The following is a 13,518-nucleotide window of genomic DNA, read 5'->3' on the forward strand; positions in this document are numbered from 1 at the left end:
TAAAAGTAAGAAATTATCACAATAATGTAAACCCATGATGAACTAGAAGCCAAGCTTGTGAAAACGCACCATCATTCAGAGTGCTCACCTGAGGCAACCTACCAGCTGAGCTGAAACATCACTGATAACAAATATTTTAAAGACCATAAATTATATGAAACACCATTTCCCAACTGTTTAAACTTACTTTAGCAAGAGGCGAGATATAAGGATCCAGCAACCAAACTTTGTATTTGCGGTAATCAAATGGTTAGCTTAGTTAAAAAAAAAAAAAAACACGAAGGCAAGTCAAACTTACCACTTACAAGAGAAGGCTTGCTGGCCTTTGGAAATAACAAAGAGTTAAAAAAAAAGTTAAGACCTAAATACTGTGGGTTGATCACTAACTTGGTTGGTAAGCGAACGTGTGTCATATCGTCATTTATTCTATAAATCAAAAACAACTATCTAATTGCCAACACCATGCGGTGTTCTCAAGTTGCCACCCATCCAAGTACTGACCAGACCCAACATTGCTTAATTTGCTGACCGGACAAGAAGCGGTGTCCCAACATAGTATGGCCGATGACTTCTCTCTCTATTCTACTTGATCATAGGCTCCTCTTCTAAGTAGTAGGTTGGCCAAGGCATACATTCCTTTTCTACTGGAATCATTTACGGGGAAAGCTGGAATGAAGCAGATGCCAAAAGTTCAATGACCCAAAAGTCACTGAAGAACAGGCACGAGGTGTCAAAGAGCGTAATCCGACAAGCGTGGTGAATACATGAACATCGGACCAAAACATATTCTCGGGGAAGTGATTATTCCAGATACATAACGTATTAGGATCGGCCTACCAAGTAGATACAGTGAACCCTCGTTTATCGCGGTAGATAGGTTCCAGACCCGGCCGCGATAGGTGAAAATCCGCGAAGTAGTGACACCATATTTACCTATTTATTTAACATATATATTCAGACTTTTAAAACCTTCCCTTGTACGTAGTACTGTTAACAAACTACCCTTTAATGTACAGAACACTTAATGCATGTACTACAGTACCCTAAACTAAAACAGGCACAAATATTAAAGGCGATTTTATATCATGCGTTTCCTAAACACGCCAAATAGCACGATAAAAAATGGCAACCAATTTTTTGTTTGTTTATCTCTGATCATAATGAAGAAACAAACGCATTTACACATCTGTGTATAGGTTAGCTTTTGCATTCATTATATTGATTATTCAGTACAGTATGTTGATTTGGTTATTGCTAATGTTTTACTTAATTTTTCTTAGGACTTCCAAATGAAATTTTTTTCTTTATGACGCCGCCTTAAACGACGGCGTCATAAAGTACGCTCAGTAAACAAACTAAGGAATTTAACGTGCATGATGAAAGTGATAAATAATGATATTACAGTAAAAGCTTTTATAAAATATGTTATAACAAATATTATTTACCGTATCTATATAAAATCATACATACGTAGCAAAGCAGGAAAACAATCTACGAGAGAGAGAGAGAGAGAGAGAGAGAGAGAGAGAGAGAGAGAGAGAGAGAGAGAGAGAGAGACAGACAGACAGACAGAGAGAGAGAGACAGAGAGAGAGAGAGAGAGAGAGAGAGAGAGAGAGAGAGAGAGAGAGAGGAGAGAGAGAGAGAGAGAGAGAGTTGTTTTACATACGTAAATGTAAATTTAAAAAAAAAATAGCCCCATTTCATATAAAATAGATTACAAATATTTTACTTTATCATATTACAGTAGTCTGTATAATACTGTAAAGTTCAGTACAGTATGTTGTTGTTATAGTCGTGGCGATGAAATTCTCACGAAACAAAAACACGCCATTTGATTACAACAGCTGATTCATTCTCTCTCTCTCTCTCTCTCTCTCTCTCTCTCTCTCTCTCTCTCTCTCTCTCTCTCTCCTCTCTCTCTCTCTCTCTCTCTCTCTCTCTTCGTGTTATACAATACTTACATTTAGATGAAGAAACTAAAATTAGTTTTCTTAGTGTCAATTAAATACGAAACGAAAAAATTAGGCCGAGTCTACATCCATTTCAATCATAGCTAAAAATACGGCATCCGATTTCATCAGCAAACAACTATTTTTTGGGAAATATCATTTTATTCTAGAAAATTGCCACTCTTTAAATAGTTAATTGCACATTAAGAAAGCGTGTACTTTTGTTTTTAAATTTCGGGTGTGTTTTAAAAATCGAGTATTGTTGACTTCTTTTTGTTTTACTTTTGGCTGTGATTAGATCAGCTGTCATCTAGCTGCCGCTCTTGAGTGTGTACGAATACACTAACAAAGTATCGTTTATACCATTTCTTAACTTATTCAAACCGTCTACAGTATACAGTTGATATTACATAAGCACCAATGTGTTATAACCTATAAAATTTTTTTGTTTATTACATTTAAACCCCCCTCTATCTCTCTCTCTCTCTCTCTCCTCTCTCTCTATCTCTCTCTCTCTCTCTCTCTCTCTCCTCTCTCTCTCTCTCTCTCTCTCTCTCTCTCTCTCTCTCTCTATGGGCTACTTTTCACTACCTCCCATTCCTTACCTCTCTCTCTCTCTGTGGGCTACTTTTCACTACCTCCCATTCCTTACCTCTCTCTATCTCTCTAACAAATGATATCTTTGTTGCTCCTCAAAGTTTCATTTATATTGAAAATCGATCATGATTCAATTTTCCTTACTTTCTCTAATCTCGCACCATCGGTCACATCGTGGTATTTTCGATATTTCCGGAAAATCCGCGATATATGTATATACATGGGTTATGAAAAAAATCCGCGAAGTGGTGAATCCGCGATGGTCGAACCGCGAAGTAGCGAGGGTTCACTGTACATTCAGTGTGCGTACACAAGGAGAGATTGATCAGCGGTGACAAGAGGAGGAGAAGACTGGTCATAACTAGACTCCTCAAGTACAGCAGTGACAAAGTGTTTGGGCACTGGAGGTAATCTGGACTGTAAATTGTGGATCATTTGCGCGTGAAGATTGAGTTAGTGGTTATCGTGCTCGTAAACCTTGTACACAGTGATAATGTTTAGTAAGCTCGTGCATGTGGACAATCACGGGCATTGACCATCATGCACATGGACTATCATGGGCAAAGACAATTGTGCACGTGCATGACTGTTTGTAAAACTCGTGCATGTGGATGATTGTGAGCATAGACGATCAAGGGTTTACATGATCACGAGCGTGGATGTGAAGCTCAAGCTCTTGGAAGTTCATGCGCATGGAAGTTTGTTCGAGTGGACCATCCTTGGAGTGAATAAAGGCTCGGGCATAGAGAACTTGTGGAAAGCAGTTTTATGGAGAAGTGAGTACATCAGTCCAAAGTTACTCATCCAACCAGAGAAGTTGCCTTTGTATTTGTTAATGATATGCCATCCAAACGTCCTGAAGAAAGAAGGAAACAAGGACTGCAGCCTCGTGTTCGGTCCATGAATGACTGTACACATACCGAAACATATTCTCAGGGAAGGATACATTCCCAATATGAAGTCTTTAGCCCTGCGTACAAGGTGAGAATGTAGTAAGCTCATCTTCTCAAGGAGATACAGTCCTGGTATGTACCATCCATCTCATATGTTTGCAAAAAGAGATCGGTCAGGGGAGGTACTCGTCACTTGGTTGAGGGAGAGGAATGATTTAAAGACTCATACACCTCTAGCAGTATCCTTAGGCAGCAGCTTCGTTGGTGGTGAGCATGACGACAATGTCACTGAAGTGGATTGGGAACCTCCCAAGGCAGGAGATGGACGAAGGCAGCAGCTTACATCCTGACCAACAGTGCTTGTGGTTAGTTTCATTCTCACAAGAGATCTAGCGCTAGTAGCAGGAGCATGAGCTCCGGTACCTAGCACCAAATCACCTTCCAGTTTCGAGACTCCAGCTTGGCAGAACACTAATCCTCCCAAGAAACCATACACAGGAATCAGTCAAAGTCTCAAGAGACTCAGTCCAATCAGTCATCCTGTGCTCTGGTGACTTCTCCCTTGGCCGGCATCACTTCCAAAGATTCAGTTGTCGTCTTTGGAACTCTGTAACACGTGAAGGGGATGTAGAAGTAGCAGTGAGAACTGATATCTCTTTGGCACGTACAACATCTCTTTCCATTTCCCGAAAGGGAAAAAAAAAAGTCCTAGAAATAGAGAAGGAAGAACAGCAAGCTTTCATCCCAACTGGCATTGCATACACTCAGTTGTGAGAACCAATGCTTCCTCCCACTAGAGGACAACTCTCGGCCCTTACTCCTCCCGGCATGAAACTGAGCACAGGTAAAAGATATGAGAACACCTTTACCAATTACCCAGACACCTGTCCAGTGTTTAGTGTGCTGATGTTTCTTCCATCTTTGGGACAACTCTCTGCACTTATTCAATAAGGGAGGATCCTGGTACTGCACTCTCAAACAGGAAGAGAAACTTTAAGAATTACATGTACGTGACTCCTACTGATTATATTTCCTGGGCTTCTTTGATGATGTCTTCAAATCATTCTTTTTCAGAAGTTGCTGCAAAAACAGCAAAAATTAGGCAGGGGAGGAGGAATATCCATCTTCTTCGGAGTCATGCAGGGCAATGACGATGCTCTCACAGGTAAAAGGCCACAACAGCACAGCCAGTAAAATATCCTTAGCACCTTCCAGGCTCTGCAGACACTGAAGGAAAGAAGGGCAGTTGCTTCATCCCTTCCCACTCAGCGACAGAGGAAATCTTCTTCAAACAGAGCACCAGCGATGTCCAAGGAAAGCCTCCTTTCTTAGGCTCACGTTAATGTCGTCGATGCATGGCCACACACGAGAAATAGGACACCACCAGACATGCTGCCCAACAGGAAAAAATTTGTTGGATAACGGTAGGTAGCACAGATATTTGTCCCACAATTAGTTACCAGGAAACACTGCATATTCTCAGCTTCTTCCATTAATATCCCTAAAAAGCTTTCCATTGGAGGATGTTATTAATGAACTCATAATTGCCTATTATGAGTTTTTCACTTAAATTTCCTGTCGAAATAAATTGTTCCAAGCAAGACCATTTATTATGTAGATCTGAAAGAAAAGCAATACATTAAAAAAGCCAGATGATACCTACGAGACATATGTGCATACTCCATAGCATAAAAAAGCCAGATGATACCTACGAGACATATGTGCATACTCCATAGCATAAAAAAGCCAGATGATACCTACGAGACATATGTGCATACTCCATAGTATAAAAAAGCCAGATGATACCTACGAGACATATGTGCAAACTCCATAGCATAAAAAAGCCAGATGATACCTACGAGACATATGTGCATACTCCATAGCATAAAAAAGCCAGATGATACCTACGAGACATGTGCAAACTCCATAGCATAAAAAAGCCAGATGATACCTACGAGACATATGTGCATACTCCATAGCATAAAAAGCCAGATGATACCTACGAGACATATGTGCATACTCCATAGCATAAAAAAGCCAGATGATACCTACGAGACATGTGTGCATACTCCACAGCGGCCTATGTGCATACTCCATAGCGGTCTATGTGCATACTCCTACTACATAGCAGCCTATGTGCATACTACATAGCGGCCTACGCGCACACTCCATAGCGGCCTATGCGCATACTCCATAGCGGCCTATGCGCATATTCCATAGCGGCCTATGCGCATACTCCATAGCGGCGCATACTCCATAGCGGCCTATGCGCATACGCCATAGCGGCCTATGCGCATACTCCATAGCGGCCTATGCGCATACTCCATAGCGGCCTATGCGCATACTCCATAGCGGCCTATGCGCATACTCCATAGCGGCCTATGCGCATACTCCATAGCGGCGCATACTCCATAGCGGCCTATGCGCATACTCCATAGCGGCGCACACTCCATAGCGGCCTATGCGCACACTCCATAGCGGCCTATGCGCACACTCCATAGCGGCCTATGCGCATACTCCATAGCAGCGCATACTCCTTAGCGGCCTATGTGCATAATCCATAGCGGCCTATGCGTATACTCCACAGCGGCCAGTGTGCATACTACATAGCGGCCTATGCGCACACTCCATAGCGGCCTATGCGCACACTCCATAGCGGCCTATGCGTATACTCCACAGCGGCCAGTGTGCATACTACATAGCGGCCTATGCCCACACTCCATAGCGGCCTATGCGCACACTCCATAGCGGCCTATGCGCACACTCCATAGCGGCCTATGCGCACACTCCATAGCGGCCTATGCGCACACTCCATAGCGGCCTATGCGCATACTCCATAGCAGCGCATACTCCTTAGCGGCCTATGCGCACACTCCATAGCGGCCTATGCGCATACTCCATAGCAGCGCATACTCCTTAGCGGCCTATGTGCATAATCCATAGCGGCCTATGCGTATACTCCACAGCGGCCAGTGTGCATACTACATAGCGGCCTATGCGCACACTCCATAGCGGCCTATGCGCACACTCCATAGCGGCCTATGCGTATACTCCACAGCGGCCAGTGTGCATACTACATAGCGGCCTATGCCCACACTCCATAGCGGCCTATGCGCACACTCCATAGCGGCCTATGTGCATACTCCATAGCGGCCTATGTGCATACTCCATAGCGGCCTATGTGCACACTCCATAGCGGCCTATGTGCATACTCCATAGCGGCCTATGTGCATACTCCATAGCGGCCTATGCGCATACTCCATAGCGGCCTATGTGCATACTCCATAGCGGCCTATGCGCATACTCCATAGCAGCGCATACTCCTTAGCGGCCTATGTGCATAATCCATAGCGGCCTATGCGTATACTCCACAGCGGCCAGTGTGCATACTACATAGCGGCCTATGCGCACACTCCATAGCGGCCTATGCGCACACTCCATAGCGGCCTATGCGTATACTCCACAGCGGCCAGTGTGCATACTACATAGCGGCCTATGCCCACACTCCATAGCGGCCTATGCGCACACTCCATAGCGGCCTATGTGCATACTCCATAGCGGCCTATGTGCATACTCCATAGCGGCCTATGCGCATACTCCATAGCGGCCTATGTGCATACTCCATAGCGGCCTATGTGCATACTCCATAGCGGCCTATGTGCATACTCCATAGCGGCCTATGTGCATACTCCATAGCGGCCTATGCGCATACTCCATAGCAGCGCATACTCCTTAGCGGCCTATGTGCATAATCCATAGCGGCCTATGCGTATACTCCACAGCGGCCAGTGTGCATACTACATAGCGGCCTATGCGCACACTCCATAGCGGCCTATGCGCACACTCCATAGCGGCCTATGCGTATACTCCACAGCGGCCAGTGTGCATACTACATAGCGGCCTATGCGCACACTCCATAGCGGCCTATGTGCATACTCCATAGCGGCCTATGTGCATACTCCATAGCGGCCTATGTGCATACTCCATAGCGGCCTATGTGCATACTCCATAGCGGCCTATGTGCATACTCCATAGCGGCCTATGTGCATACTCCATAGCGGCCTATGTGCATGCTCCGTAGTGGCCTAAGTCAAAGTGTAGCCTACGATACCTAGTTTGTGGTTAGGGCCTACCGGTAACCGCCAGCTACTACTACTACTACCTCGTTAAAAGTTTAAAATGGCCATTCCAGCTTCGTTGAAGTCATAATCCTATTAAAAATTGAAGGTTTGTATTACGTGTAGGAAAACCGTTGATTCACAACTCTAAACTTTCATATGTTCTTCAATGATAGGCCAGAATTACCTCAGGGGCTGTTGCATAAAACAATACATATAATAATAATTGTCATCACTTTATGGAACAAAAGAAATACCAGTACTTACTCTTCTTCTAGGAATCGGACATCGAATATCAGGCTGGTCACCAAGATTCTTGTAAGTGATATAATTTTCTGAACAAACTAACACACCAGAGGGTCCATCATTACCTCCTGCAAGGAGAAAAGGTATTGAAAAATAACAAAAATACAGCTACATATTACAGGTAAAATTAGGGAAGAGATATTTTTCCCAATAATTAAAAATCATTATCACCGTAATACTATTATAAGCCTAGTAAATTCTTCCTTTTGTTGATCATGCCCACACGAGTGGATTTAGTCCTCCTTTTTTAGCTTCCTTGTTTTCTCTATAATTTCTCTTACAATTTACTGTTTTACTTCTACTAATACTGTACACCAATGTCCCACTATACGAATGAGTTCTGTTCAAGAAAAAGCATTCGTCCAAGAGATAATTTTTTCGTCGAATCGCATTTTACCATTGACTTCCATTATAAACGTTAAGATACAATCCTGCAAGCTCCCCAAAGTTCACTCGTTTTCCAATCCAATGTTAATATACAGTAATAAATTTAATACCTGCGCCACATCTTTTTTTCATTAACATTAAGTAATATTAACCAGACAACAACAGTTTAGAATGCATACTTTGTTCCTGTGAGTAGAAAATGTGGAAATTTAAAATGCCATAGTGATATTTTCAATAAAAGTACAGTACAGTAGTGTCCCCTTAAACTAAAAGAAAGCGATATTAAGAAAACCTTGCTTAGTTTCCAATGTTATAGATTTTCTAGGCTTCTTGGGTACAGCACCAACACTTGCACTTTGCTTGCCAACCATAGTAAGGGACCTCTACATTCGCGAGGGTTAGGTAACAGAGACAGGCGCAAAGTTCTCTTGCTTGAGGGTACACTCAGGCACACTGTTCTATCTCATTTCTCTTCCTCTTGTACTGTAGAAGTTTATCTGGTTTATATATGTAAGATTTAATTTATTGTTGTTACTTTTCTTGAAATATTTTATTTTGACTTTTTATTACTTTTCTTGTAGTTTATTTATTTCCTTGTTTCCTTTCCCGACTAGGCTATTTTTCCCTGTTGGAGCCCTTAGGCTTATAACATCTTGCTTTTCCAACTAGGGTTATAGCCGAGCTTGTAATGATAATAATAATCCACAAATGCTTGCTGCCCTAGCTGGGTCAACTCATAACCTACCAAACCTCGGTGACCATTACCTACCTAGGGTTGACAAACACATTAAGTAACCCACTGTACTGCACTACATTCTTTTCATGTGCTTTCTATCATAGTATTTCAGTTCATACTACTTTTCAGAGGTAATTGTACAAAGTAAGACAACTCACTAAACAAAAGTGAAAAAAAGACTAAAAATTAAAAAACATCACAAATGTTTACAAAATTCTAGATGTAAATAACACTCTTTCTCTCTCTCTTAGCAAAAATCCTTATGTTACATCTACGTAAATTAACATGTTTACATAAAATTTTAATCATATTCTTTTAATTAATTTTCTTTTTTTTCGCCATTTTCATCTTATTATTTTCTTATCATTTCCTTTCCATAATATTTTATTCCTTCTTGCATAATAAACTAATACAGTACAAGCATTTTAGTTTAAATACATAGAAGGAAAAAGACAACACATTTAAGCCTGTTTAAATTACTGTATAAGAAGAAATAAAACTCCAATTAGAAATAAAATTCTAATTGTAATAATATAGACACCAGGCTTTAAAGCAGATACAGTAAGTATCATTTTGTTTGTTTCATAAAGAAATGTTTTTCCTCTATCTCTCTTATTTCTAAATAAAAAAAATTTCATTTTTTTTTTTAAATCTCTTTAAACATAACATAAGATAGGAAGAAGAAATACGTCGCACCATAATTTCCAGTTAATTACAGTACTGTATTTATCAGTCATCCAAAACGAAAAAAAAAGGGTCGACAGTTGCAAGTATAGGTTGACAGCTGTGAGTAATTTACAACCTAAGGGAACTGTAGTGTAGAAATTAATATCCTATTCAAGATGATGCATCAAATTAACTCATCAAAACTTGAGATCATTATAATAGAACAAATTTCATATCATCATGTGATGGCAATTTCAAAAAAGGTTAAAAAAAGGTTTACATTTTTTTTAACAAATAAGGAAGTTACTATTAATTTTATATAAATTCTAATTATATCATATATAATTAAATTAAGAAAATTAGAGAGAGAGAGAGAGAGAGAGAGAGAGAGAGAGAGAGAGAGAGAGAGAGAGAGAGAGAGAGAGAGAGAGAGAATTATATTTTCTTTTAACTGCAATGCATTTTTATATTTTTCACCCGCATTATATATTACATAATACATATATATAAAATATTACTAAAGCATAATGTATGTATGAACTTCCTTTAATCATTTTTGTTATTGTATTAAAATGATATTTTAATTATAAAATAAATTTTTGAATATACTTACCCGGTGAATATATAATAGCTGCAACTCTGCGGCTCGACAGAAAACACACTCAAAAAACTCGCGAGCGATCGCTATGAAGGTTGCGGGTGTGCCCACCAGCGCCAACTGTCGGCCAGATACCACTCTTGTATGTAAACAAAACCTTCAATTCTTCTCGTCCCGCTGCGTCTCTATTGGGGAGGAAGGGAGGGTCATTTAATTTATATATTCACCGGGTAAGTATATTCAAAAATTTATTTTATAATTAAAATATCATTTTTAAATATTTAACTTAGCCGGTGAATATATAATAGCTGATTCACACCCAAGGAGGTGGGTAGAGACCAGAGTTAATTATGTTTACAGCGTATAAGCTAAGAGTTTTTTCATTTTGACAGTTATCAATATAACAAAACCAAAATATATAGGTACCTGGTAAGGAAGTTGACTTAGACGATTACTCTGCCTTGTAAGTCTGTCTTCCTTACGGAGCCCAGCGATCCTCTTAGGATGCTGAAAGACTCCCAGGAGCTGAAGTATCAAGGGTTGCAACCCATACAACAGGACCTCATCAAACCCCTAATCTGGGCGCTCTCAAGAAATGACTTTGACCACCCGCTAAATCAACCAGGATGCGAAAGGCTTCTTAGCCTTCCGAACAACCCATAAAACAATATTAAAAACATTTCAAGAGACAGATTAAAAGGATATTGGAATTAGGGAAGTGTAGTGGTAGAACCCTCACCCACTACTGCACTCGCTGCAACGAATGGACCCAGTGTGTAGCAGTCCTCGTAAAGAGTCTGGACATCTTTTAAGTAAAATGACGCGAACACTGACTTGCTTCTCCAAAAAGTCGTGTCCATAATACTTTGCAGAGATTTATTTTGCTTGAAGGCCACGGAGGTTGCTATATCTCTAACTTCGTGCGTCTTAACCTTAAGCAAACATCGGTCTTTCTCATTCAAGTGAGAATGAGCTTCTCGTATTAAAAAAATCTGATAAAATATGACAAAGCATTCTTTGACATAGGCAATGAAGGTTTCTTAACTGAGCACCCTAATGCCTCAGATTTCCCTCGTAATGACTTAGTACGAGCTAAATAGAACTTAAGAGCTCTAACAGGACATAATACTCTTTCCAGTTCGTTGCCTACGATCTCTGATAAGCAAGGAATATCAAAAGATTTAGGCCAAGGACGAGAAGGCAGTTCATTTTTGGCCAGGAAACCAAGTTGAAGTGAACAAGTGGCTTTTTTCTGTAGAAAAGCCGATGTTCTTACTGAAGGCATGAAGTTCATTGACCCTTTTAGCCGAAGCCAAGCACACTATGAAAAGTGTCTTGAGGGTGAGATCCTTCAGGGAGGCTGAATGTAATGGCTCAAACCTGTCTGACGTGAGGAACCTTAGGACCACGTCTAAGTTCCATCCAGGAGTTGCCAAACGACGTTCCTTAGAGGTCTCGAAAGACTTAAGGAGATCTTGGAGATCTTTATTGTTGGAAAGATCTAAGCCTCTATGTCGAAAGACCGAAGCCAACATGCTCCTGTAGCCCTTAATCGTGGGAGCTGAAAGGGAGTGAACCTTTCTCAGATGTAAAAGAAAATCTGCGATTTGGGCTACAGAGGTACTGGACGAGGACACAGATGCTGACTTGCACCAGTCTCGAAAGACTTCCCACTTCGACTGGTATACTCTAATGGTAGAAGCTCTCCTAGCTCTTGCAATCGCACTGGCTGCCTCCTTCGAAAAGCCTCTAGCTCTTGAGAGTCTTTCGATAGTCTGAAGGAAGTCAGACGAAGAGCAGGGAGGCTTTGATAGACATTCTTTACGTGGGGCTGACATAACAGATCTACCTTTAGAGGAAGACTTCTTGGAAAGTCTACCAGCCATTGAAGTACCTCGGTGCACCACTCTCTCGCGGGCCAGAGGGTAGCAACCAACGTCAACCTTGTCCCTTCGTGAGAGGCGAACTTCTGCAGTACCTTGTTGACTATCTTGAATGGTGGGAATGCATATAAGTCCAGAAAAGACCAATCCAGTCGAAACGCGTCTATGTAGATTGCTTCTGTATCTAGGACTGGAGAGCAATAGATTGGTAACCTTTTGGTCAACGAGGAGGCAAAGAGGTCTATGGTGGGTTGACCCCAAGTAGCCCAAAGACTCTTGCCCACGTCATTGTGGAGGGTCCATTCCTTGGGTATCACCTGACCCCTCCGACTGAGACAGTCTGCCAAGACGTTCAAGTCCCCCTGGATGAATCTCGTCAACAGGGAGATGCCTCGAATTCTTGACCATAAGAGAAGGTCCCTTGCGATCTCGAGCAGCGTGAAGGAGTGTGTGCCTCCTTGCTTGGAGATGTACGCCAAAGTTGTGGTGTTGTCTGAGTTGCCTCTACCACTAAGTTTCGAAGAAGCCTTCTAATATCATCAAGGCCAAGTGGACTGTTAATAGCTCCTTGCCGTTGATGTGCATGCTCTTCTGACTTGAGGTCCACAGACCCGAGCATTCCCGACCGTCCAGGGTCGCACCCCAACCCAAATCCGACGCGTCTGAGGACAACACGTGGTTTGGGTTCTTGACTGCTAGGGATAGTCCCTCTCTCAGACTGATATTGCTGTCCCACCATTTCAGGCATGCCTTTACTGGTTCGGAGACTGGGAATGATACCGTCTCTAATGTCTTGTCCTAGTTCCAGTGAAAGGCTAGATGGAACCGGAGAGGCAGAAGGTGTAGTCTCCCTAGTGAGACAAACTGCTCCAGGGATGAGAGAGTCCCTACGAGACTGTTCCAACTCCTGACTGAATAAACGTTTCGTTTCAGCATTAGTTGGACTTCGAGCAGGGCTTGACTGCGAATCTCCATCCCCAAATATAGAATAATCTGGGATGGGATCAGTTGGGACTTTTAGATTGACCAAAAGTCCCAACTCCCTGGCCAGACTCAACGTCCAATGTAGATCCTGCAGACAGTGATGACTGGACGATGCTCTGAGAAGCCAGTCGTCCAAGTACAGGGAGGCTCGGATCCCCGATAGATGGAGGGATTTTGCCACATTCCTCATGAGCCTCGTAAACACGAGAGGCGCAGGACTGAGGCCAAAGCACAGGGCTCGAAACTGGTACCCCACATTCCTGTAAACAAACCTCAGAAACGGTTGGGAATCCGAGTGTATAGGAATGTGGAAGTATGCCTCCTGAAGGTCGAGAGAGACCATCCAGTCGCCTTCCATAAATGCTGTCAAGACAGCCTGGTAGACTTCATCGTGAAGTT

At 42.1% G+C, this 13,518-nt stretch overlaps 2 protein-coding genes across 2 annotated transcripts in view; both read right to left on the reverse strand.

The window, feature by feature from the left end:
* The window catches only part of LOC137656682 (zinc finger protein 91-like), a 430,152-nt gene that overhangs the window by 99,362 nt on the left and 317,272 nt on the right, over positions 1-13,518 (reverse strand). The gene's annotated exons all lie outside the window — the stretch shown is intronic.
* LOC137656309 (splicing factor 3B subunit 3-like) overlaps positions 1-13,518 on the reverse strand; it is a 158,904-nt gene that overhangs the window by 93,657 nt on the left and 51,729 nt on the right. The window contains exon 7 of the mRNA XM_068390481.1: positions 7,827-7,933. Coding sequence (XP_068246582.1) covers positions 7,827-7,933 — 107 coding nt within the window. The remainder of the gene's footprint in view (positions 1-7,826; positions 7,934-13,518) is intronic.

Source organism: Palaemon carinicauda, chromosome 17, assembly GCF_036898095.1.
Source record: "Palaemon carinicauda isolate YSFRI2023 chromosome 17, ASM3689809v2, whole genome shotgun sequence".
Taxonomy (NCBI): Eukaryota; Metazoa; Arthropoda; class Malacostraca; order Decapoda; family Palaemonidae; genus Palaemon; species Palaemon carinicauda.